This window comes from Cyanistes caeruleus, chromosome 12 (assembly GCF_971803275.1).
Source record: "Cyanistes caeruleus chromosome 12, bCyaCae1.hap1.1, whole genome shotgun sequence".
In the NCBI taxonomy this organism is placed as follows: domain Eukaryota; kingdom Metazoa; phylum Chordata; class Aves; order Passeriformes; family Paridae; genus Cyanistes; species Cyanistes caeruleus.
In genome coordinates, this window is record NC_141712.1 from 20010567 (window position 1) to 20037643 (window position 27077).

Here is a 27077-nt window from a genome sequence, read left to right on the forward strand (position 1 = left end):
ACCAGAGCTGAGGCTTAAATGGGCTCCTGGCCCATTGTGGTGGTGGAGGCTGCAGGTGAGGATTATAGGGGTCATTAAACTTAATTTAAAAAATCCCTCAGGCTCACAAAAAAATGGAAGTATTTGCAAAACACATGTGATTCCTTTTCTCCATTAAATACATAAGTGGGTATACTTAGAAAGCTCCAGAATCCATCAATGACAGAGCAAGAAGTGATAATGAGAAGAGTATTAGCATTCTGCCATTAAACCCTACTCTCTTCTTAATTCATAAATTACCTGTGAAATATTTTTCAATGGTTTTGATTTGTGTTCTCTTGGGATTTCTTTATTTATTTATTTTAAACAAACTGGTGTTTTGGGTTAGAAACTTCCTGGTGATGTTTCCATGAAACATTTGCCTGTCATCTCTCATCACACAGGGTGGCAGGGCAGGGCTCAGGCTCAGGCAATCCTCTTTGGCAACCTGAAGTGGCCAGCTGAGCTGTGCTATTTATTATTCCAACCCCTCCTGTTTAGCGAGTTTTCCTTACTGCTTGTCATTTATTCCCTGAGATGCCAGCACTGCCTGAATTTTCAGCTCTGAGTTCTGCCCAAGGAACTGAAACATCAACTGTTCTTCATAACTGGGTAATGTGGGTGAGAAGTGTGACTGTACACAATGAAAGTGGGCTTATTTTTCTTCACAGAAGTTAAACAAGTGAAAATTTAGAATTTTCTTGCTGTCACCCATCCGACTTTTGCTGTCGGTGCCTCCAGACTGAGCAGAGAGGAGCAATAATTGTTGTGTTTTTTTGCCTACAGGAGCATTGCTTATTTTTGTATTACTGTTGTTGATATTAATTGTGTTACTTGCAGAGGGAAAATCACCTCCTCACTGTGTTGTGTCCAAGGAACCTGATCCCCAGGCATCCTGCTTGGAAGGCTGTTCTGCCCTAGTGTTGCCTTGGTTTTAAGTCAAACCCAGTAATTCAACAAAAAATACAATGTTACAGCTTTACTGTAATTAGATATCATAGAAGCATTGATTAATGAACATTTTCCTCACCTAATTATTGTCTAATTGGCAGGACAATCAGTCAAGTTGTGGGAAGCTGCCTGGGAATTTTGCTGCTGAGGAGTGGAAACGTCTCTGGAGTGACTAAAAATGTCACTTAGTGCAGGTTACCCCCAGGAGCCAGGTCACCCCTGGGTGGCTTTGCCCCTCATTTCCCTGAGGATTGGCTCACACTTCCCATGGCAGATTTTACTTGATAGAAGCTTTTTTTTTTTTTTTTTTTTTGTGTCCATATTTTGCTGGGATACTTCATTCACCTCTGCTTTTTCATTCTCTCTCTTACATCAGGGTCCCCAAACAGGACAGAACATTCCAGATTTGTCCCCACAAGCACCAAGCAGGGGGAATTCCTGAAATGTGCTGGAAAGCTCTGTCTGATACAGCCCATGGACCTTCATCCCTGTCAGGTGCACTCCAGGATCTACTTGGGAACACCTGGAACAGGAGAAAAGCTGTCTCCAGGGCTTTGCAGTGCCCAGGTTGTAGGGAAATGAAGGATTTCACCATCCCAAGGGGTTGGAATTTGCCTCTGTTGCCCTGGATGAGGTTCCAGTTGACCTGGATTGCCCGGAGTGCCACAAAGGGCAGCCCTGCCCTCCTGCCTCTGCCACGTGGAGCTGTGTGGAAACCTGCTCAGGGCATTCTGTCACCCTGGCCACAGCTGGACATCTCACTTTGCTTCGCCTCTCACACCCAAAACCTTTGAGTTACAAATAATTTTAGATGTGTCAAAATGGATGCATGTCCAGAATGAGGAGATGGTCAAATTCTGCTTAGAATCATAGCAGGATAAAATCCTCTAAAATCTGTAGGTGGGCTGAATCTCCTTCAGGTTTTGATAATCCCCCAAAATTATTCAGATGATAATGGTAACTCTCCAAATAAACACAGTCTTGGGCAAAGCTGACCAGAGCTGGGCAAATCTCAGCTGTGTAGGGGAAGCAAAAGGGGCAGAGAAGAAGCTGTGAGTGACCCTGGAAGATCCCAGCCAGGCAAAGTATAAACACAGGGCTCGTGGTAAATAAATCAGGGGCACATTTCTCAGAAGGGAAGGAGCCTCCCATCATTTTATTTTTTTTTTTTCCATGATGTGTCCAGGGAGATGGAAGAGTCTGTAAATAAGTAAGAGAACACTGAGATCCCACCTGACCCTTCTCACATTGTTCCTCAGACTGGCAGAAGTGACCCTGCGTGACCATGGACTTGGACCAGACAGATGGCAAAACGTGTCACAATGTTTTTCTCTCTGCTGAGGGGATTCAGGGCCTTCCCTGTTCGTGAAAATTAGAAGTATTTTCATTGAATAAAATGGAATTTACTCAGCAGAAACCAGAATGAGATCAGAGCATTGATAGAGGTAGCTGAAATACATCCAGGAGCAAAACCCACTTGATGCTACCCTGTTTTCTGTTAGGATCACAGAACAATTCTGAGGGGATTGCCTCCAAAAATTAAAATGATGAGCTTCTCCTTATATGCTGCTACAGCATATTTAGAATTAATATCAATATTCTCTTGGTTAAAGAGGTGTTTTATGTAACTTTTCCTTAAGCATCGCTGCTATAATATAGGACAGGCTGTGCTCTTAAGGCTGGGCTTGTTTCTCTCTCCAGTTACAAGAGATATTCTAGAGAAAATGAATAAACTCAAACAGAAAGAACCTAATAAGCAGGGGAGCTTCAAGTACTCTTTTCACTTGGATGGAACTGAGGATTTTATCCTTAGGAAACAAAATTATTCTTCCAGCAAATACTCTGGAGTGACTTCCGTGCCCTGCTCACATCTTCCCCATCCTTTTCCCCTGTGTCCTCATGCTCAGCACTGAGGATAATTATGGATGTCTGTCACATGTTTAAACAAAAGCTTTGTTTAGCAACCTTTCTTTTCCTGCTACAGCTGCAAGATTGTGTGCACACCGTGTTAATTTTTTACCTTTGATGCTACAGGAAGTTGGGGTTTTTTTTTCCCTAATGAAAAAATAAAAAAAGGAAACCAATGAATGAGATCCCAATCTCTCCTGATCCACAATACATGTGAAAGCAGCAACTTCCTTAGAAAACAATAGTAAATGAATGCTGAGACCAGGGTGAAATAAGCAGGATACTTCCTGGAAGCAAATTATTCCTCATCACAAGGCAAAGCACAGATATAAAATGCAAGAAAATGGGGAAAAAAAAAAGAGCATGAAAATGTGAGGAAATAAAACAACAAAGAAATGCCTTGTTTTATTTGGGATAACAGATTAACAGGGCAATTTTCTCCTGTAAAATTAAAAAAATTAAATTACATATTAGCAGCCTGAAGTTCTCAGTTGCTTTTATATGAGGACAGGAAATTAAGAATGGATTTGATGTAGGCACTTGAGCAAATTATCGTGGTTTAAATCAGAATAAACCTTCCCATGTATCAAGTTCTTCTTGGCCTTTGCTCATAGGCAGACTTATCCTAGGGTAAAGCAAAGCCTTCATTCACTAAATGGGGATTACACTGAATTTCATTCAATTATTGCAGAAATAGTCACGGGAGCTCAGTTTTGGCAGCACCTGAAGTGCAGGAATCAATTACCCTTTGGTCAGTCACTCACTGGTACTGGGAATCAAAGACTAAAAGCCAAATCTGGGCCCTCAGATTTAACAATCTTTAAAAAAGGATCTTTAAAAAGATCCTTTTCCTCCTGCTGTTTCCCAGCGTTTTCAGTCAGACTTTGTGCCGCATGAAGTGTTTGTCATTTCTGGCTGTGCAGTCTCGAATAAACATGAGATAAACCATGATAAAGGAGTCTTTCCATGATTTATTGGTGTCATCCATCATTTTAAAAAGAAATGCCTCCCGATTTGGGAAAAAGTCCAAACTTGTTGCTCTGGTAAAGAGGGGAAAACTCTTCCAAGGGGTGAGGTAATTGTGGATTCTCCTCTGCTGGATCAGAGGGGACTGGCAGGAGGAGGTGCTGCAGCCTCCCTCGGGGATAAATTGCTTTATTTGTTTATTCTGCTGTTATCTCTGATCAGAGTCACAAACATCAACTGGATCCCGCCAGTATTTCCTGCAGTTAATTTGAGATAAATTAACTTTGGGTAAATACTATAAGTGGTTTATGACAATGACAGTTTTTGTGTTTGTGTTGGGAAACGATTCATGGCTCTCCAGAGGAGAAACAACTCACACCTCCAGCAAAAAGAGTCCATAATCTTTGGGATGACAGTACTGTGAAAATATGAGAAAACAGGGCATTACTTTGGGCTGGTTTAGGATGGCAAAAGCTTTTAGCAGATGCTCTGCACATTGGAACACGGATATTTTGTATCTCTGTTTTTCCAGCTGGGACCAGCGATTGCTTGAGTCCTGCAGAAACTGTCTACCAAAACTGTTACAGGGCAAATCCCTGCAGCAAAGCGTGAAATAATCCGGTGTGAAAAGTCAGATTCTAAACAGTTTAACCTTTGAACTGCCAAATCTGCTTGTGACGCGAGAGAACATGGTAAATAAATCAACAGGCTCAACTGAGCACTTCCAAACCTGCATGGGGGAGCAATTTCCTAACACACCAGGCCTGCAGGTGTCTGGAGAAACACTTACAGCTGGATTCAGCTGTGTGACACGGCACTGGAGAACCCTGTTAAGCACCTTATTTAGGAATTTTAATGTTATTTAAGGAATAGTTTAATGCAGAAGCCTGGAAGTCGCTGCTGGCTACGGTGAAGCTGAAAAGTGAAGTGTGGTTGGTCTTTATTGGGCAACACTGTTCTATATAAAGACATAAAATCATCTAATCTTTGTCCTCTTTCAGAGCCGTTTGCATACACTTCCTCCGTGCTTCCTTTCTGGGGGCTTTTTTGTATATTTTTAACATCTCCAGAAGGTTCACGGTGCGTTCCCCACCTTTGCCCAGCCCTCCTGTTCTCACAGCACACGCTGGAGCACAAGTGACAGAAGAGCGAGGCTGATGAGCTAATTTAGCAAATTCCCACTTGCTCCCTGTGCTCAGCTATGCTCTGGGCACGGTGACATTTCTCTCCTTAGCAGACAGTGACATCCAGCTCATCCCAGCTCAGCACCCAGGAGCTGTCAGAGCTGGAGGAAGCTGATGGAAGGAGGAGAGAAAGCAGGGGATGGGAAAGGTGTGAGTGACTCTGGAGGTTCAGATCCACGTTTAATCGGCTGACAGCTCTGCTGGCTGAGTGCTGTGGACATAGAGGGGCTGGAGCACATCCAGGGGAGGGAATGGAGTTGAGAAGGGGCTGGAGAATTCCTCAGGGAGCTGGGAAAGCGACTCAGCCTGGAGAAAAGGAGGCTCAGGGGGAATTTCTGGCTCTGCACAGCTCCCTGCCAGGAGGGGACAGCCGGGGGGAACAGGGACAGGAGGAGAGGGAACAGCCTCAGGCTGGGCCAGGGGAGGCTCAGGGTTGACAGCAGCAGGAATTTCCCCATGGAAAGGGGGATCAGGAATTGGAAGTGCCCAGGGAGGTTTGGAGTGCCCATCCCTGGAGGTGTCCCAGGAATTCCTGGATGTGGCACTCAGAGCTCCAGGCTGGGGACAAGGTGGGGATCGGTCACAGATGGGACTCGGTGATCCTGGAGTTCTTTTCCACCCTCAACGATCCCGAGATGCTGTGATTCCGCCATTCCCTGACTACACTTCCCGGCACGCCCCGCGCCACCCGCGCGTACTACAGGTCCCGGCGTGCTCCTGCGGGGGCGCGCGCGTTGCCCTCTGGGACTCGTAGTCCGGTCCCCGCTGCGGCGCCTCGGCGGGGAAGGGCGGGGGTATCGCGCGCGCGGGCGCGGCGCGTGCGCGGCGCGGGGCCCCGGGCCGGATCTCTCGCGAGGAAGGACGCCATTATCGCAGCCGCCGCACAAAACACCACGAGAACTCGGCGCCCGCCTCACACGGTAACGCGGCGCCCCGCGGGCGGGAGCCTCCGCTACGCGGCCACCCCCGGCCGCCCGCACGGCCCCGCACGGGGACACCGAGCACACACCGCGCTCCCGCTGGGCTCCCCGGGCCGCGAGCCGGCGGGGAGGGAGCGGCCGAGGCGGGGGGGCCGCGCGCCCCTCTCCGCCTCCCCCCATCGCTCTCATGGGGGTCGCCCGTGATTCGATATCGGGGAGAAATTCCTCCCTGTGAGGGAGCTGAGGCCCTGGCACAGGTGCCCAGAGAAGCTGTGGCTGCCCCTGGATCCCTGGAAGTGCCCAAGGCCAGGCTGGACAGGGTTTGGAGCAGCCTGGGACAGCGGAAGGTGTCCCTGCCCATGGCAGGGATGAGCTTTCAGGTCCCTTCCAGCCAAAGGTTTGGCTCTTCCCCGCTCCATTTCAGGGGTTACCCCCGAGCTGGGCTCGCCAGAGCTGGGCTCGGTGTCCCTCTGCGCCCCCGGGATGTGTTGGGAGCCGGGCGCTGCAGCTGCTGGGCTGGGAGCGCTCCTCCATCCCCTGCCCTGCTGCAGCAGGGCACGGCCAGGGAACATCCCCCAGTGCGGTCATGGAGTGCCCCCAGGGCTTTGCACACCCCTGTCGGGACTGGTGTTTGCTGTCCTCTTCATACCAGCCAGCTGTTTGACATAGAGCGGTTTAGATGGGATATTGAGAAGGAATTCTTCCCTGTGCGGGTGCTGAGGCTCTGGCACAGGTTTCCCTTGAGCTGCCCCATCCCTGGAAATGTCCCAGGCCAGGCTGGACAGGGCTTGGAGCAGCCTGGGATAGTGGAAGGTGTCCCTGCCCAGGGCAGGAGGTGGAACGAGATGAGATTTAAAGTCCCTTCCCACCAAATAGTTCTAAGATTCTCTCAACACACTCGGTATCCCTTTGCCCTTACTTGCAATTGAAGTGTTGCTTCCTTTTTTTTCTTCCCCCTCTTTTTTTTTTTTTTTTTTTTGTTTTATTTTTAAATCCATCCACAGTGGCAAGTTGTGTGCTTCACCAAATATAGTCATTTTATCCTGCTATGGCACGGATAGTTTATAGATCAGTTTATTTTTGGAGCTCTCCAGGGAAGACTTTTTGAAGTAAACAAGGGTTATTAACAACTGAGAGATTGCTTTGGTGGAAGCAGCTTCAAAATGGTATTTTGGAGTGGTTTTTGGTACTTTTCTTGCCTTCTCTGTGAGGTTACCTGAGGTGCGGTGCCCTGTCGATACCAAGATTTCAAGAGGCAAACGTGACATTTCTATAACTTAAAATATTTCAACCAAGATTTTAAAATACCAAACAAACAAGTGTTTGAATTTCATAGCAGTGACTCTTGAAACGGAGGGTTTTCTCTGTTATGAAGTATTTATATATGCAATTATATATATATTGAATAGTTGTTTATAGAAATGCACCAGAATATCAAGACTTTGATTCTGAAACCCTGAGCAGTTTTTCCCGTCATTAAATAGAAGCAGTTCCATTTTCATTAATAGATGTTAGGGAGAAATACTAATTAATTTATTGAAAGAATAAAAAGATGGAAGTTGGATTTGGGAAACATTCCATCTTCTCCAGAGGACAAAAACATTTTATAACTTTGGTTTTTTTCAGTTTCATCATCTTTTCTACAGCTGGCTGTTTTTGTCTGAATCACTCAGCCATAAAGTTGTGTGGCTCTAGAACAGGTGTTAATTATTAAGGTTTTCTTAAAGGACTAATTGATTAATAACATCCAGAAGAATTGAATAAAACCATTAAGGGTGTGGTGCTAATTAGCAATGCTCACAGCTGGGCAGCTTCCAGAGGCACCTGCTCCAATAAATAAGTTTGGAAAAGGCTCCTTTCCTGGCTGTGCTGGCTTTAACATCCCTTTTCTGGAATTTTGGGCAATCAGGTGAGGAAAAATGAGCTTTTAGTAGCAGCTCAGAGCTTCTGATTCTGGATTTACCTTGGCTTGGGAAGGAGTTGTGGTGTCCCAGGGAGTTCCAGGTTCCTTTTTGCAAGGACTTGAGTTTCCCTCTGGCTTTTCTCATGAGCTTTCCCCATAACTTGTAAAGATTTGTAGGTGCAGGAACAACACATGGATTTGTTTTGTCAGAATTCCAGGGTTTTCATCTCTTTCCTTGAAGGAATTGGAATTGCTGGGGTGAGCTACTTGTAGGAGGAGACAGAGCAAAGCCAGTGGTTGGAATTAGAGCCACAAAATGTCTTTGTATGCAGAACTCTACCAATAAAATTTTGGTCACAGGTTGATTTCCTTTAGTTTGAAATGTGATCTTTAGTTATTAACAGTTGAAATAATCTTATTTTCTCTTTTATCCATACTCTTTGAAGGGCTAATCATCATATTTTTTTATTTTTTATTTTTTTTCCCCAAGTAAAATAAAAGGAATAAAATGTCTTCACAGTCACATAAACCACTTATTTCCTTGCAGGTTTAGGTTTTTAAAGGTGCTGGAAAATAGTGAATTTTGCAACCAGTTAGATGGAAAAATATACAAAAGGTTTAACCTTCATCACACCCTTGGTATGTGGGACTCAAAATAAAATAATTTGTGGTGTTGTCTGTTGAACAGAATCATTTTATGTTGCTTCCTGTTTGTAACCCCTGACTTTGAGCACTTAAAGGGAAAAATATATTCAGTTCCAGCCTCTGAAAATCTGGGTTTTATCATGGGGAGGAGTGGAGGGAACTGATGGCAGCTGGGGAGTTCCCCTTTCCATCCCTGCTCCTCAGGTATAAATGGATCCTCTCTAACACCATCTGAATTTAAGGTTTGGGGAGTTTAAAGCTGAATTTAGTTGGGATTTTTGTTTTAACTGCAGGGAGAGGAGCTGCTAAGCCAGGAGCAGGTGGTGTAAATGAAAATTCAAAATTTGGAGGCAAGGTGGGTGGGTGGGGCTCTGCTCCCAGGGACAGGAGGAGAGGGAATGGCTTCAGGCTGGGCCAGGGGAGGCTCAGGGTGGAATTTCCCCATGGAAAGGAGATCAGGAATTGGGGAAAGGAATTGGAAGTGCCCAGGGAGGGTTGGAGTGCCCATCCCTGGAGGTGTCCCAGGAATTCCTGGATGTGGCACTCAAAGCTCCAGGCTGGGGACAAGTTGGGGATCAGTCACAGGGTGATGATCCCAGAGCTCTTTTCCATCCTCAGTAATCCTATGAAAATAATTCCGATTTTGAAGAATTGATCAGTCCATGTTTCCCTACTGAAACGATGCTCTTCAGTTTATTTTCATTAATATTTTTTGGCAGCAATTTGAAAATCCTGCTATCTCTCTGTTACAAAGGTCTGGTTTGGCAGCTGGAATGGTTTCATTGCCTTGGTGCCTACAGCAGGAAAATCCATTAGAAGACTTTGGAGCAAGCAGGTTGTATTTGATGTTGGCTTTCCTGCTTTTTTTTTTGTAGTAGCAGCAGCCTGTGCCAACACTGGGGGCTGTCCTTGCCTCCTCTGGAATTGCTGGATCAGAAACTTTTTCCAGTCTATTGAGGACTAGCATGTATTAGGAAAAAATTAGGAGAGAAAGGAGAAAAAAATATAAATTATTATTATTATTGTTCTCTTTTGTTGCTAAAGGTAAGCTGCCAGGCCAGGAGGGAATGGCCCCAAGCTAAAAGAGGGCAGGGTTAGGTGGGATATTGGGACTGAATACCTCCCTTTAGAGTGGAGAACCCTAGCACAGATTCCCAGAGAAGCTGTAGCTGCTCCATCCCTGGAATTGTCCAAGGCCAGGCTGGACAGGACTTGGAGCGCCCTGGGATAGTGGAAAGCAGATGAAACTAATCCTGGAAGTTTGTTTTTGAATTTCCTGGAATAATGGGATTCCCTGAGTTGGAAGGGACCCACAGGGTTCATCCAGTCCAGGACATTCCCAAAATCCCACCCTGGGCACCCCTGGGAGCGGTGCCCAAGCCCTCTGGGGGAAGAACCTTTCCTGATATCCAAAACCTAAACCTCCCCTGGAAACCCTTGCGGGATTTTTGGAGCTATTCCCAATAAAAATCCTCCATCTAGTGGCTGAAAACAACGGGACAGAATTTGCTGTCTGGGCAGGTCTGCTCTCACATTTGCTGCTTTTCATCAAACCCTACAAATTGTGCCTGGTGTGAATGATCCCTGTCCGGAATAATCCCACCAGGATACAAAATTCCAGTTTTTGCCTTAAAGCCTGGAATCTGCAAGCATTTAGCTGCTTCCCCGGGGGTGGGCTGCTGGAGTTCAATGGGATTAAATGGCTGTAAATTGAATTCAGGCCTCTGGGTGTGTGCAGCACCTGAAAGCGGAGCTGGGACGCGTGTGAACATTTCCTGCCCAGCTCCCTCGGGAAGAATTCCATCCAGGCTGTGCCAGAGGGGGCTGGCACGGGGCAGCAGGGTTTGTACAACATCCACAGGGAATTTGGGCTGGAATTCCTGCTTTTTGTGACCACCCACTGCCATTCCTCGTGCCAGAGCTGCGCAGGGAAGGCATTCCTGGATTATTTGTTGGGTGTTGTGTTGGGATTGGTGCCAGGTTTAGGAGAGTTGGGAAAAGATATCCAAGCAAAACAGCACCTTGTACCAGGTGGAATGAAAAAAAAATCCCCCCCAAAAGCCAATATTTCTGAAAGCAAAACAATAAACCAACAATAATAATGGGAGCTTTCGTGGTAATACTTGGGAATTTCTGCCTCCCTGGGAGGTTTTCTACTCCAGAAAGTTTCCAGCTCCTTTATTCCTGGAGCAACCATTTCCTTTTTTTGGTTGCTGTCTGAATTTTACCACTTGCACTGGAGTCCATCACCATAATATCTGTGTGAGTGATATTTATTTGATATATCCATCTCCAGAATGTTGTGGCTGGTTTCCTGGTTTTCCCAGATAGGAAATATTTCTGCCAGTTTTTTGGGAGAATGGACATTTTCTCCAATATTTGGCTGAATCAAAGCTGCTTGTCTACTATTACACTCATTTCTAAGCTGTTCAACTGAAATTTTTGTTTGGTTTTACTATGAAATTGAATTGAAACACAATGTTTTTCCTTGTTTTTTTAAGGTGGATTGAGGATAAGGGTGACAGCCAAACAGATGCTAAGGGAAATTATTCTCCTTTGTAGTTTTGGGTAGTAAGAAGGAAGTGTAAATCTGATATTTTCCTCCTAAAATGAGTTTTAATTCCCATTGTGATGGGCTGCAGAGAGCTGGGGCTCAAAGGAGGCTCTTGGATTTATGGTGCTGTGAGCCCTGCACGCTTTTCAATTGTTGCTTTTTATTCTGTTACATTTGCACTGGTGTGGCTTTTTTGGGAATTGGGAATTAGTGCGGGAAGGATCCGTTCCAGCTGCCAACCAAAGTGATTTTATCATGGAGGAAAAGCCAGGCTCTGGGTTAGAAAATTGGTGCAAGTCACAGAGAGAGACTGAAAAGAGAATTGTTGTGTCCTGAGTTTTGTAACTGCTGGCAATAACTTCATGTATGGAATTATCCCAACATTCCCAGTTGTGTCCTTGGAGCGGCTCCAGAGGGGTCACAGCTGTGCCAGGGGTTTGGAGCTTCCAGAGGGGGATTCTTCTTCCTGGAGACCTTCATAGGGCCAATCCTGTCCTGTTCCTGGGGTGCTGCTTTGCTGGGATTCCACAGTTTGCTTCCCAGGTGGAGTTAAATTAGGATATCTGGGATAATTCCTTGCCCGGAGGCAGTTCAGTGACCCCTCTGGGCTGTTTTCCTGCAGGGATGAGACCCCAGGGATATAAATAAAAAATTAAATTAAAGAATTCTTTGTCCTCTGCATCTCCCCTGGAGAGGGTGGATGATGTTTATACCATAATCCCTGTGCAGTTTGAGGTTGTTTCTGTCATCCTGGAGATGTGCAGTAAATCCAGAATTCCTCCTGGAATAAATCCTATGCTGGATTTATTCCTGTCACTGGCCTGGGCTTTGTGTTCACCTGCTTTGGGAAACCTTGAGAAGTGTCCCTAAATCAGAGTTTTTGCAGGATAAAGGACCTTTGACCCAGAAAAATGAGCTGTTTGGCTCAATTAATTAGCTAAATTAATTTGAGTGGAGTGGTTTTACACGGACAGAGGGCAAGGAGAGATGGGCTATTGGGAAGGAATGAGGGTGGTGAGGCCCTGGGATGGATTTCCCAGAGCACCTGTGGCTGCCCCTGGATCCCTGGAAGTGTCCAAGGCCAGGCAGGACAGGGCTTGGAGCATCCTGGGACAGTGGGAGGTGGAATGGGATGATCCTCAATGTCCCTTCCCACCCAAATAATTCCATGATTCCAAATGAGGTTGTATAAAGATTTTTGGAACAGAAATTCTATATTTGAGAATTACCTCTAATTGAGTTAAAGGAAAAGAGCAATGAAGAAGAGGAGGAACATTTGAGGCTCTTGGGCTGGGCAGAGGGGAAATGGCATTTTCCAGCTTTTCCCACACAACCAGCAGGGAATATTTGCCAAAGTGCAAGCTGGAATCTGAAGGAAGTTTTTTCATTTATCGATAGCACTGAAAAATATCCATGAGAGCTCAGCTGCTGCAGCCAGAGCAGTGCAGTTCCATACTCCAAGCAGAGCTTTGGAATATGTTTTGATTTTTTTTAAGATAATATTTACCCTTGCTAATTAATATGAGGGAGAACATTTCTGTTTCCCCGTGTTAACAAGGCATTGGATGGGTTTGATTATCCACTTTGGAATGCTGCCCCGTGACTCGGGAAAGCCATCAGATGTTTCAGTAAATAGCTTTGTTTACAAGGGACTGCTCAGAAGAATTATTTGGAATTAATGTTTTAAAATAGATTAATTAAATTACATTAAACTTGTGTGTGGAAAAGCTAATCTGGAATTCAGGTGAATTTAATTTAGTTGCTTACAAATATTAATTTACTTAATTAAACAAAGGCTGATTGAATTCTGTGTTTAAGTGTATCAATTCTGAGTAAGAGTATTGGCAGAGATATTTAATGTGATTTATCTAATCAGCTTTAAATTTGTATCTTTAGTTGTCTGTGATGAATTTTTTTGAGTATCTGGTAGTGGAGCCACTAGGCAAGTGCTTTTAGGGATGCTCAAGGCTTTGCTTTGCTCCCGATTTTGAAGGAAAATGAGATAATTTTTTGTTGTGGTTACATTTATGCAGCAGGAGCAGGCATCTGGTGGGATTAATGGATCAGGGGAACAAAGTGGGGTCTGGCCTGGGGTGGGGAAAGGAGGGACAGTGGAAGAGCTGCTCTGGTGATGGGCTGCAAGAGCTCTGAGGGGTTAAAAATGTTTGGGGAAGCTGGGATTTCACAGAATTGATTTTTGAGGGTGGAAAAGAGCTCTGGGGTCACCAGCCTGTGCCCAGTCCTCACCTTGTCCCCAGCCTGGAGCTCTGAGTGCCGCATCCAGGAATTCCTGGGACACCTCCAGGGATGGGCACTCCAAACCTCCCTGGGCACTTCCAATTCCTGATCCCCCTTTCCATGGGGAAATTCCTGCTGCTGTCCACCCTGAGCCTCCCCTGGCCCAGCCTGAGGCCGTTCCCTCTGCTCCTGTCCCTGTTCCCCCCGGCTGTCCCCTCCTGGCAGGGAGCTGTGCAGAGCCAGAAATTCCCCCTGAGCCTCCTTTTCTCCAGGCTGAGCTTTCCCAGCTCCCTCAGGGATTCTCCAGCCCCTTCCCAGCTCCATTCCCTTCCCTGGATGTGCTCCAACCTCTCAGGGTCTGTCCTGGCAGGACCCAAACCTGACCCAGAACTCCAGCTGTGGCCTCAGCCTTGCCTAGCACAGGGGACAGTCCCTGCCCTGTGGCTGTGCCAGGACTCTGCCAGTGGTCCTGGGCACACCTGGGCACACCTGGGCTCCTGTTCAGCCCCTCTCCTTTCCCAGCTTTCCAGCCTGCAGCTCCAGGGGCTGTTGTGTGGAACCTCATGGATCCAGCCTTTGGAAGCACCCAGGGAATGGGGAGTGGAGCAGGGAGGAAATCCCTCCAGGACACACCATAACCTGCTCCTCACTTTAAAAGCTGGAGGAGCTGCTGGAATTCTCTGGGAGAATCCATAAGTGTGGCTTAGATCCACCAAAAGCACTGGGCTGGAATTGGTGTGATCCTGGCTGGCCAGGCCCTCCTTTAATGGGATATTTTCCATTGCCTGCTAGAACCTTCCTCCCCATCCCCTCCCCCAGGTAGGGGCCAAGTGATCATAAAATATTCCTGTGTTGATCCAGCTTCCATGTGCTGCCTGGGGGAGGAGAAGTGGGCACGTTCCTTGGCCCTGCTGTGGTTTATCCCGAGCTTCCTGGCTTTCTGTTAATATTTCTTTTTTATAACTAAAAATTTGTTCCTGGGAATGGTTCAGCACTGGTGGCTCGATGCCAATGTACATACACTTAATTTAGATTTAATGGGGACTAGAGTTTCAGACAGGAGGTGGAAATTAGGGGAAAAAAAAGGGGAATATAGAACAAATTTCAAGAAAAAGCGTGTTTTACGTGAGGAAGAGCTGGTAAATACTTCACCGAGTAAAGTACGTGGAAACTAACGGCAAAGTTACTCTGAATTTGTTGACTGAAGCTTTTTGAAGCTGATAAAATCCTCTAACTCTCATCCTGTTCAATTTTATCACGTTTTTCCCCTTGGTTCTGAAAGCAAGGTCAGCCCACCGTTAAAATTCACTGTTAGAAATGGAAATGGTGAATTTGGAAGAGGGACACTTTATTCAAGGTGTGATAACTGCGGTGGCTGCAGCTTCCTTGGACGTTGCTTTCCTAATCCCCAGCGTTGAGAACAAATTTATTTGTTTTCCCCTTTATGTTTTGATACAGCATGGCAGCAGAAGGGGAATTTTGTCTTGCCTTTGAAAAGGCAGAATTGTGGCTGATTTCTTCCAAGCTGTCTGACTTAGTGAAATTGGAATAAAATTAATTTAAATGGAAATAAATACTGACGTGATGAACACACATTTCTCTGTGTGTGTGTTGTAGCTGCTCTGCCAGTTGTAGGTTGGTGGTTGTGCCCTTGTTTCAAGAATATTTGGGTATTGCTGAGGTGAAGTTGAATACTTTCAGCCTGTGGACAGTGGGTGTTGGAAACAGCAAATCATGTGAAGAAATGTTGAATTTAGTGATTTTTTTTGTTTTAAATTTAATTTTGAAGGCACATGGTTGGATTGTTGGGTTGTCTGTGCAGGGCTTGGAGTTGGACCTTCAAACTCAGGATTTTTTGTGCTAAACAGGAAGTATTCAAGTGGATTTATACAAAATTATTGCAATTCCTTCAGAGTAACGTGTAGCTATGAGTGGTTCCAATGCAACACGTGCAGCATCAGTGAGTCTTGTACATGACAAGCGAATGACAGCGAATCCTGTAAATAAGAATCTTTTCAACAGTTGGGTTTTGTTCTAATATGGCCTTTTTTAGTGCTTGGAGTGGTGAATGTGTCCCCTGAAGGGCAGGGCTCTGGCGTTGCAGGCCATGTGTGACACGATGGAACAGCGAGTGCAGCACAGCTGCTTCGTTCTGCTCAGCCTGGCCAGGCACCAGGACTTCTCAGAAATGGCAAATTTCACTTGCCAAAATGGCATCCACAAGCACAGAACCACTGCCAGGGATTTTGGGCTTGCTGCCACGCTCTGTGCTGGCCCAAGTGTCTTTCACCATGAGCAGAATTTCAAGTGACTCAGTGCTGGCAGTGCTGGTATTTTGAGTAAACACTTTGGAGATGTGGGGAGGCCTCCTCAGAATCCTTCTCTAGGTTGTGTTGCTCTCCTAAAAAATTATCCTCTCCATGTCTGGCTTAATGGATTTCTTGGGCTCAAGTAGAAGAGGAAAATCATTGTGTGTATTTGGATTTGATTCCATGTCAGTGTTGAGTAGGATTTGATTCCGTGTCTGTGTTAATGGATGAATTATCATTTCCATCAGTAAATCTCCATTTATCACTCCAGGTTAAAAAGGGAAAAAAAAGAAATAATCCGTTGATCTCTCGGTATTCCTTGTCCAGCCCTTTGTAAACTGGGAGAAAACACAGCTAGGAGAGATTGCAGTGATTTAATTTCAGTTTTACAGGTTGAAGGTTTCTCTTAAAACACTAATAAATAACCTGGACTGAGAATTCCAGGGGAGCAAGGCTGAGAAATATTTTGTCTTTAAAATCAGGATCATGATGCCTGAAAATGGAGCTGAGCTGTCAAAAAAACCAGGCAAGTTCATCCTAAAGAAAATAGTTGAGTTTTGCTTTAGTTGTAATAAGATGTGAGGCAACTCCTCATCCTCACTGAGTTTAGGAAGATTTTTAGAGTCCTGTTAAGATCCCGAATTTGCAGTTTTTGCAAATCTGGTGTGTCTTGGATCTTCCTGAGCTTTGTGAGTCCTGGAAGTTCTCCTTATCCCTTGGGAATATGCAAGGGAAAGGCAGGAAAGCTTCAGCTCCTGTCACAGCCCTGGGGGCAGGAACATTTCCTCCTGGAAATCCCTTTGTAGGCTGCTCCTTTCTCTGAGAACTGAATCTTTTTATGGAAGGAGGAGGAAGAATTGAAGGTGTTGATGCCAGGTGAAATATTTCCTGAATATTAACCCTCTCCTTGCTGCTGTTTTGCAGGAGTGCATGCCCGGGTCCAGCTCCTGCCCTGGGAGCTGCAGAGGTGCTGGAAGGGTTTTGCTGCTGGTTCTGAATGATGTCAGAGCAGGATTTGGCAGATGTGGTTCAGATCGCTGTTGAGGACCTGACTCCAGATAATCCAGGTAGGAGGGGATTTACAGCAGTGCCCATGAACTGGAAACGACTGCTGAGCTTTTCTTTAAAATACAAACTGTTTTTTTTTATTGCAAAAGGTGCTTTTGAAGCCCATATCCCATATTTTCCATAGCTTCACTTGTGTATCTCCAAACCCTTTAGATGATTTTAGATGATTTTAGATGATTTTAGATGATTTTAGATGATTTTAGATGATTTTAGATGATTTTAGATGATTTTAGATGATTTTAGATGATTGATTTTAGATTTGATTTGTTTCACTTTTCTCATAAAAGCTTTGTTGCCTGTTTAGATTTTGTGCAGGGGTAGACTAACCCCAAAACCAATGAAATATTCCTGCAGTCTTGTTTTTCTCCATGGTTTAGACTTTTCCTCCAATGGGAACCGTCCCCCATCCATTAGGAATTGTTTTATGTGTAAGAAAGCTTGGCTCATCCATTATTAAAATTCTTTGGACAGTAGAATCGAAAAACACTTCTGAAAGGAAATATTTGGATATTACTTGCTCAGAAATTGACTTCCTAAGTGAAAATACATTGAGATGTTGGTCCCCTGTGGCCATTGCAAGTTAATGACTGAAAGAACAGCAATGGAAGTGAGAGACACAGGCCAAAAAACTGCTTTTTCTGATACAAAATGAAAAAATTACCTCAGAAATGCTCCCAAAGAGTTGGAGGAGAAGCTGAGATCTGCCATTCCTCAAAAGTCTTTGCTCAACTTGGTGCAGGAACTCAAACCTGGTCCCATCACTGCTGTCAGATATCTGAGAGAAACCCTGAACAAGTGTCAAAGCATTAAATTTAATTAAATTTACGTGCTTTTGTTTTGTCCACTTACTGTATTTTTAATTTAAGCTTTGTCCTCTTGGATTCTAAACTCTGACAATGTTTTTTTTCCTTTGCAGTTGTGTTGGAGAACCATGAGGTGGCAGATGATGACGTGGAACCTGCCCTGAAACGTCAGAGGATAGAAATCAACTGTCAGGATCCCTCTATTAAGGTTATTTAATGTCCTTTCCTGGTTTTATTTCTTATGCCAATTAAGTTTTAGGAAAGTTATTACAAGAATGTAAAATAAACTGTTTATACCTAACACTGGAATTATTCTTATGGATACTTGTGCATTTTTAGGCATAAATTTAAAAATCTGAATAATTATCTAATTTTCCAGTGTAGAATTAGTAGCAAGAATTTCAGATGCAATATAAAATATGATCAGAATTAATTCCACTGACCCAAAACATTGGGACATTTTTTTTGCTAAAGAAAATGAAGTGGACCAAAAAGATGAACTTGTATTTGTGTTACAATTTTGTAGATACTTTCAGCGTGTTTGAAGTTATTATTTGAAGCTAGCAACATTCTCCTGATAGATAATTCAATTTAATTTAATAATAAAAAATCAAAAGAATAAAAAGATAATTTAATTCTGGCTCAGGAGCTCAGAAGTTGCCCTGCTGTTCTCACTGGTGTGATTTAGAGCCCTAAACCAAAAACCCCTGGGTTTTTACCCTGGAGTGTGAGTAGATGATGAGTATTTCAGTGCCACAGACACTGTCCTGTGTAATTCTGTGTTTTTGGGGTGATCCCAGGAGCTGGAGCTCCGTGAAGGAGGGGATTGGGGTGCTTGGTGATTGCAGGGCCACAAGATGGCACAGCTGCTGTTTGCAAAGCACACACAGAGTGCAGCTCTTCCTTCTAATGGCCTGTTTTCCCAGGAGAACCCCACTGGAGTATGTTTTCTTTTCAAAAAGATTGCTTAGCAAAACAGATTTTATTTATTTGCTTTTCTTGATTTGCTGTTCAGCAGGAAGCTGAAGTGAGTGGCATTAATTGTCTCCGAGATTTTTTGTGTTGATACAATTTCCACTGCAATTTATCTGTTTGGGCAGGGAAAAAAAAACCTACTAGCTTTATCCAGGAGGATGCATCCAGAGATTTATAATCCTTTTGTTTTCACATGTGGACTGGAAGGCTTTGGCAAGTCATTAGAAATGATTTTGCAGCGGATGAAATCATCCTGACAAAGTGCTTAGGTGAAAATGGCTTTGGCTGGGCTGCTTTTGGCTCCCAAATAAAGATCTGGAAGAATCCGAGCCCGCTGAAAAGCTCCTGGATGTCATCAGGGGTGGATTTTGTCACTAGACAGGCTGCAAGTTCCTTTAGGATTGGTTCCCAGGCACGTTTATCCGGAGCTTCCTCGGGAGTGGGGCTAAACTCAGAGCGCTCAATCCGGGTTCTTCTCCCTCCCCAGTCGTTCCTGTACTCCATCAACCAGACCATATGCCTGAGGCTGGACAGCATCGAGGCCAAGCTGCTGGCACTGGAGGCCACCTGCAAATCCCTGGAGGAGAAGCTGGACCTGGTCATGAACAAGCAGCACAGCCCCATCCAGGTGCCCATGGTGGCCGGGTCCCCGCTGGGCGCCACCCAGACCTGCAATAAAGTCCGATGGTAAGGACACGGCACTCCCCACTGCCCTAAAAACCCCACAGATCCAGGGTTTGGGCATCTCCTCCTCTCTGCATGGCTGGCAAGAGGCTGCTGCTGGAGGTAGATTTCATTTATCTTGAAGGTAATTTTTGTAGCTGTTTTGTGATGTTACTCAGAAGCCGCTCCAGGGACAGTTTGCAGCTCTTCCCACATTTCACCCTGACTTTAACCAGATTCCTTCATCCATCCCCTGGAAAAGCCTCAGCAGCTCTTTCAGACAGGTTTTTGAGACATGCTCTGCTTTTATTTATAGCTGTTTTGACTTAATGAGTTCATCATCATTCTAATTGCTTCTCATTTTACTTCTCTGCACCAGAAGTACAATGGAGTGTGTTTTATGAGCTTGTTTGCTAAAGAATCCTGCTAGAAAAATATCTCTGCTTATTTTGGAGTTAGAAGCTGGAGATGGAAAATCTCTTGAATAATCTAATGCACTTTGCTGAAAGAGCAGGCTTGACCTGCAGTCCCTTCATGTCTCACTTCCCTAATGTGGTTTTAAATACCTAAATCTTGATGTGTCTGTCATCTTATCATCGAGGTGATCCCAGCCAGAGAAATCTGCTTAACAAAAGACTCTTTTCTCCAACACTTCTTCCTCTTTTTTTGTATTTTTATAGCTGGAAAACATTTCATACTTCTCTAAATAACTACTTTTTATTCTCCATTACAAAGGTGTGCAGGCATTTTATTTTTCTTTTAAGCAGGTGCTGTGTCTGGTTTTACCTCTGCTTTTGAGGGGGTCATACACTGAAAAGATTAATTGTGGCTGGGTTGTGTAATAACAGCAGCAAAGTACATGGAATAAGGACTTGGATCATAGAGGAAGTAACCAGAGTTTACACCAGGGTTTTTGCTAAATACTCTTTTCTCAATAACTGTTTCTTCAATAATCTTCTTGAAATCTGGGCTGATATTTTTTTTGTCATTAATTTAGAGATCTTCAAGTTCTTGTGCATGAGCTGAACTTTTTTACTGTGGTTTGTGCACAAAAGGCTTCAGAAATCTTTTCAGGAACCCATGGCCCCTTTGGGACCCTATTAATTCCTGCTCAGTGAATGCTTTCCTCTGTAAATTGCACTGTTCTGAGTTTCTGAAGGGATTTGTCAGACCTGAACTGCTTGGTTTGGTTTGTTTTTGTATCTCTGCAGCCATCTGAAATCTGTCCTGGCTGTTCATGGTGCTTCATCTTTTGGTTTGGGTTACAAATTTTTGCTCCTCAGCCAGTCTGACCATCATTTAGATAGAAGTCTTGAAGACAGCAGGAATCTCTGCCCCAAATATTTGTTGCTGTTGGTCTGAAGTTGCACATTATGAAAGGTGTGATGCCAGGAGAGCACTAAAGGCTTTTTGTTCTGGAGCAGACTGTGGCCTGTGGGACTCGAGAGAAAATAGGGCTGGATGTGTTTAATTTGGCACTGGGGACACTCCAGTTGCAGAGGGACGATGTTTCTCTGAATTCTCTGTTTTTCATCCATAAATCCCTTTATCACTTGTTGATTGTTTCCAATTAAAGGCTGTTCCATTGTACCAGCTCTGTGTCCTTCCCTCTTCACCATCCATCACAGAAGGCAGAGCTTCCCATAAGTTAGGGACAGGGATTTTTGGGTTCTCCCCAGGAATGGGATTCTCCAGGCTCCTTGACTTCCTCCTGCCACCAAACTCATGCTGGCTTTGCTGCTGTAACAAAAAGTTGTGGTTGTTAAAGGCTGTTGTGGGAGATGGTGCTGCCAGGAGAGCAGCTCTTGGAAAAGAATGGGAATAAATCCAGTAAATACCTCGGGATCCTGGCTGAGAATTGGGCCTGTGGGAATGCCAGGAGCTGGTGGGTGGGGCACTGGCCACGATTCTGCCTCTCAGGTGTGACCCCACCTGCAGAGCTGCCCCAGCCCCGGGCACAGCGCAGGGAGGAGCTGGAGGGAGTCTGGAGGAGGCTCCAGGGTGATCTGAGGGATGGAGCAGCTCTGCTGGGAGGAAAGGCTGGGATTGTCCACCTGGAGAAGCTTCAGGGTGATCTTATTGCAGCCTTCCAGGACCTGGAAGAGACAACAAGAAAGATGGAGAAGGACTTTGGACAAGAGATAGAGGGGCAGGACACAGGGAATGGCTCCCACTGCCAGAGGGCAGGGATGGGTGGGATATTGGGAAGGAATTCCCCCCTGTGAGGGTGGGCAGACCCTGGCAGAGGTGCCCAGAGCAGCTCTGGCCACCCCTGGATCCCTGGAAGTGCCCAAGGCCAGCTTGGAGGTGTTCAGAGGTAAATGGAGAAAATCCAGAGGTAAATGGAGCTCAGGTATTTTCCTGGACCCATTTTTTTGCTCCAGGTGAAATACAGACCACAAACATCTGGTTCTGTTCCATATGCATTTGTGGTTAATTGATAACAAGTATAGAGATAAAAACGTTTATGTTTTTGTCTTTAATGAGAGTGGGGCAGTTAAATGGAACTGCAGATTAATTGCACTCAATTAATGAGCCAAGATCCATCCTGGTGTCCTTGAACAAAACTCGTTGGGGGTTGAGCATTGCCTTATTAATGTGGAGGTTCCTCAGATGCAGTTTTGTACCAGATGGGATGTTTGAATTTGCTGTATTTTTGTAGGTGTGCATCATTAAAATGTTTGTTTTACCATTAAATTTAATCAGCAGAAGAATTGAACTGAGTTTGGAACCCACTTTGCAACGTGACATTTGGCAAAGCCTCCTGGCTCCACATCCCCCAAATTCCAGAGCTGTGTTTCTGCTGAATGTTTCCTTGTTTACAAGTGGGATTGGGGTCAAATAATGCAAAATTGAGAGTTGAGATGATTTTAAATGAGGTTGTAAAGCAGGGAATGTGGTGTGGAATGAATTGTAGGGGGACTGTTCTAGATTTAGCAAAAATGTTGTTGCTCCTGCATAAAACCTTTAGGAAAACAAACAGACCTAAAGAAATATAATCAAGGTATTGGTGTATAAACCCTAAAATAACCAGAATTCTATTTTTAAAATTTATATATATCTATATATTTATTTCTTCTGTGAGTTACAAACCCCTTGGCCAACCTAATTGCATTTTTATCAGGAGGATTTTTACAGATTATAATAAACTATCCCACTATGCTAATCCAGACTTGTAGGAGGAATAATAATTCCTCAGCCCTTATCAGTGAGCAGTGGCTGCTGAGTCTCTTCCCTGTGTTCACTGCAGTTGATATTATAACTCATTAGGGGATGTAAACCACTTTATATCCTTTTATTTCACTCGGTGATAAATAAATTAACATTGTGAACCTTCAGGATTTTTGCTGGTTTAAACTCAATTTAAGAGCTAATTGCTTCTTCTTGGAATTGCTTCTGAAGAGCCTGAATTTGCAGGAAGATTTGAATCGATCAGTTTGGAAGCAAAGCATGGATTGAGGAGCAGAGGATCATGCAGGGTGAGGGATTTCTTTTCAAGGTGCAGGTCCATGAATCAGCCTGAGCTCACACACTGAAAATTCCAGGCCTGGAAAAAACATTTCCCTGGAGACAGCTCAGCAGTGCCTGGGGATGAGAGGGAGTCACACAGAGTCAGAAATTTGGGTTGACTTGTCAAGGTTTGGTTTGGAGAAGCTTTGGACTTGCCCAGGTTTTCAGGAATTCTGTCACAATCCAGGTTTATTAATCCTTAATTTATCCTTCCCTTTCCTGGGACCTCACCCAGCAGCAAATGTGCAAAAAGAAGGTAAATTCTGGGAGGCCTGGACACGACCACAACTGGACTTTTTTGATTTGTTGGTATTTTTGGGGATGGACCCTCTGGGATTGATGAATTCCCAACCTTTCCCTTTCTGTCAGCAGTCTCTGGCACTGAGCAAACATTTCTTTTGAATTCCATAAATCATTGCAAACAATTATTTTGATTATTTGAGTTCTAGGGTCACAGCTGGGGGTTCTCCCAGCTGGAATTCTGGGGCTGTTTTCCTGCAGGATTGAGGAGGAAGGGGCTGCAGGAAAATGGCACAACTGGGGGACAGAGTCAGTATTGACAATGAAAAAATCATCATTAACACTTCAGGAATTAAAAAATTCTGTTTAGAATCACAGGATTTTTAAAGAGCACAGAAGAAGTGGAAGCAAAATTTGGATGTTTTTGAGCAAAATAATTTGGTAAAGTGAAATTTCAGTTAAGGGGGTGAGAATTTGAATGGCTGTTCATCATTTTGTGGATTGGGCCACAAAATTGTTGCTTTTCCAGCCTTTTGAGGCCCCTGTTTTCAGTTCTGATAAGGAGATCAAGGGGTTTTCACACATCACTTGTGTCTGAACACTCTGTTTTCAGGTAGAGTTTGTGAATTGTGTTTTGTGTGGTTTTGTACATGAAGGAGGTCAGTGCCAGCACCGAGCAGCGTTTCAGCCTGGAGGAATTGCTGTGCCTTGGAATATGGGATAAAAACCCCAAATTCCTTCTTGAGGTGTAGTAGAGAAGTTTCCCTGAAAATTACAGTTCTGTCCTACATTCAAGAATTGAGTTTATAAACAGAACAAATGAAATAAAGGCATTATTAGATTATCTGTCAGCTCCTCTTTCATTATCCAGGGTTCTGTTGTTTCTTTGGCTGTGGAAGGAAAAAAAAAACCCCAATAAAAGCCTCCCAAAACTTGACATCTTTAATTCCTTGGAAAACATGACAATGCTTTCCAAAATCTCCTAATTTGTCACAAAACTTGTCAGCCTCAACCTCTTGAGGTTTAATTTGATTTTGCCTTCCTGGCCACGTGGATTTCATGGAGAAGATTTCTGTGATCCTTTCTGTATTTCTATCAGCAGCACAAGTTGAGATTGAAAATAAGGGCTGGGATTTTTATTCATTCTGAATTCCCCCAGGATTAGAAGGAAGTGGCATCTCCCATTAAACAGCTCCCACACCCAGCAGAGTTCTTGTGGAATTTCACATTCCATGAGCGTTGCACTCGGATATTGGGGAGCCGAGTGCCCAGGAATTTGGGAATAAATTGGGAAGCAATTTAAGCATTTAAGGGGAGAGAGGAAGGTCAGTTATGGAATTGAACCAACAATTTAACATCATCCTTTCAGCTGTGTTTTGGAGAGTTCAATAATTCCTGCGTGGATGGGGTGGAATTCATTTATGAAACTTTTCAGACTGACCAAGATTTGAACTGTGGATTCCTTCTCCCCACTGCAATTTTTCTAGAATTAATGGTTTCTGATGAAATATCATTTCTGAGAGGCCAATAATTCAAGTGAGAGCTGAGCAAGTAGCAGCTGATGATTTAGGGCTGAGGAAAGGATGGAAAAAGTGTGGTTTGGATCTTTTTAATTGCAGTGGTGCTGTTTCAAATGTGCCTGTCAGGCTTAAAACAGCAAAATAAACTTTTACAAAGAGGTGATTTTGACTTCTTAGAGAGAATTTACACTGAAAATCAGATTTTAGGTAATAATGCTCCTTCAAGTTTTAGACAAAGGTTTCAGGTGTGTTACCAGGTTTGATATTTTACTTTTTTTTGCTTGGAAATGTTACATTTTGCCTGTTAATTTAGCTCAGCATAAACATGAAATCCTTTAATTTGGGAGGTTTGCAGGACTCCTGTTCACTCTTATGTGGATAAACAGTTTATTTATTCCCACTCAGCTTTGGGTCAGAGATCTCAGGGAATCCTTTTAGTTCCATTTAGAATCAACATCCTTTAATTGTAAGGGTTTCTGGGAAGGGTTAAAAAAAAAAGGAATACATGGGAATCAAACAGGATTTGGATTTAGACACAGATTAGGGGGACTTTTACTGGTCTAATTACTGTCTAAAAACATTTAAAATCAATGAAAATGTGGTTTAACCTCCTCCCTTAAATCCTATTGATGAGACAAATTCCAGGGAAAGCAGAACATTTAATTCCATGGCTCCATGAGCACATTCCAGGAATAAATGGAAAGGTGCAGGATGTGGAATTTGGTTCAGGCCAAACACCTTCTTAGGGCTCGTCTTTGCCTTCTGCCTAAAGAAACAATGAAAAAATGATTGTATTTAATGAAAGTGGGCAGATTTTTACCTCATGGATGTTGGAAAATGGGATAATGTTTAGTGAAACTCTAAAAATCTTTATCTGTGTGAAGCAGAGTGCTGGGTTGTGAAAGGCTGTGTTACACACAATATATTTAATTTATTGAGCAGACAAGAAACAGAAGGGGGCAGAAAAGCCTTATTTATTCTTTTGGGTTCCAGCCTGGCAGAATTTAAATATTTAGAATGGTCCAGTTGCTGGGAATTTGAAAATCCAGCAGTAAAAGCAGTCCCTGGAAACTTTTCCTGTAGGTTGGAAAATTAATTCTGCCAGTGCAAGAAAATGAATGAAGAGGAGAGCAGGTAATCAATTCATGATTAAAGGGACAAGGTTTGTAAATAACAGGAATTTTAGTGGTGTCACAGAATAATTTGTGTACCAGTTTAGAGCAGTTTAAAATACCAATAACTCTGTTTTTAAAAATTGCAGAAACCACCGGTCTTGCTTTTGGAGAATCAAATAATAAATGAAATTTAGAGTAATTTCAAACACTCGAGTTTGAAAAAGAAATAATTGATTTATTTCAGTGGGTTTGGAGGGCCCCAGTTTTACTCAAAGCAGGATGGAAAGGAGCAGTAGAGGAATTCAGATCTTCCCAAGGATGAACCAGCCTGAAAGGTTGGAATTGCTGATCCTGGAGGTCTTTTCCAACCTTTGTGGCTTTGTTACATCTCCCAGATCTCGCTGAGCCTGGAGCCCCTGCTCCATCTGCTTTCCTTGGCAGCAGCTGCCACTTTACTGCTGCATTTCCACCCCTAAAACCCCTTGGAATGGCTTTCCAAACATCATTTCCCCCTTTTTTTTCAGGAACTGTACATTTTTGCATATCTTGAGCTCCATCTCTTTGTTCCATGAGCAGGAAATCTGCTCCCAATAACTCCTGAAATTGTGGTTTTCATACCAAGGGAAGAGCAGGATTTCTTTAAGGTGCCCTCAGGGGATCTGGAAATTCGGGATTTAGTCCCTAATTTCATTCCAAGCATCCTTGGAATAGCTGGAAAATGTCTTTGGTGGTGGCAAGGGCACAGAGCTGGCTGGGAACTTGGAAAAGCAGAATTACCTGGTGGGAATTCTTTACAAACCCCTCAGAAAGAACTCGGGGATGTTTGCAGGAACCTGATATTGTATTTATTTGTTACCTGCTGATCAGTGAGGCTTCAATTCCTGTAATTAACACCTTGAAATCCAAGTTATAACACTGCCTCCTACCCCTCCCAAGATTTTAGCACTTAAACTTCTGCTGATCCCAGAATTTGTCAGAAAATCAGGAAAATCAGCTCAAAGCAACTAATTGTATAATGAAGGATTCCGAGTCTTTACTCTTATTTCAAACTGTGTTTCCTAAACATCCAGAATTTCTGTTTGAATCAATAATTTCACTCCTGGAAGCTGCTGAGGATCAGGGCAGCTCCCTCATTTCCCACTGAGCACAATCTCCACTTGCTGCAGTGCTGCTCCTTATCTGCCTCAGGAAGTAAAGGCTCAAAGAAGGGTAATAACTGTAAATTTCTCTCCAGCCTGCCTGAAAACAAGATATCTCTGCTGTTGTATTTTTATGAGTACATTTATCTTCAAAAAGGGTGGTATTGACCTGGTGCTTATGGCATGACCCAGCCTTTTCTTGGCCATAATCAAAAGTAGAAGACTGACAATTAATGTAATTTCTAGCACTTTTCAAAACTGGTTTTGTCACATACGGCCTGGATGGATTTTTTCCTGGTTTTTCCCTAGTTTTTTCCAATTTTTTTCCCTGTTTTGTTCTCATTTTTTCCCATTATTTTTTATTTTTTTCCCTATTTTTTTAAAAGTTTTTCCCCTATTTTTTCTTTCCCATTTTAAAAATATTTTTCTATTCTTTCTTTTTTCTATG

The 27077-nt window shown here is 43.8% G+C and overlaps 1 protein-coding gene and 1 long non-coding RNA gene across 6 annotated transcripts in view; both read left to right on the forward strand.

The window, feature by feature from the left end:
• The first annotated feature begins 181 nt into the window (after positions 1 to 181).
• LOC147650901 (uncharacterized) lies at positions 182 to 3221 on the forward strand. The gene is made up of 2 exons (XR_015275559.1): positions 182 to 630; positions 1346 to 3221. It is a non-coding gene; the product is annotated as an uncharacterized LOC147650901 (long non-coding RNA).
• Positions 3222 to 5750: 2529 nt separating this feature from the next.
• BANP (BTG3 associated nuclear protein) overlaps positions 5751 to 27077 on the forward strand; it is a 109366-nt gene continuing 88039 nt past the window's right edge. For 2 of the 5 annotated variants that reach the window (XM_086847204.1, XM_086847207.1), the window contains exons 1-4: positions 5751 to 5947; positions 16521 to 16663; positions 17581 to 17675; positions 18930 to 19129. In XM_086847204.1, the coding sequence (XP_086703330.1) occupies positions 16594 to 16663; positions 17581 to 17675; positions 18930 to 19129 (365 nt within the window). In that variant the 5' untranslated portion in view covers positions 5751 to 5947; positions 16521 to 16593. Of the gene's footprint in view, positions 5948 to 7736; positions 7857 to 8417; positions 8490 to 16520; positions 16664 to 17580; positions 17676 to 18929; positions 19130 to 27077 lie in introns of those variants that run through there. The other 3 variants (XM_086847205.1, XM_086847208.1, XM_086847206.1) reach the window with 3 other exon arrangements.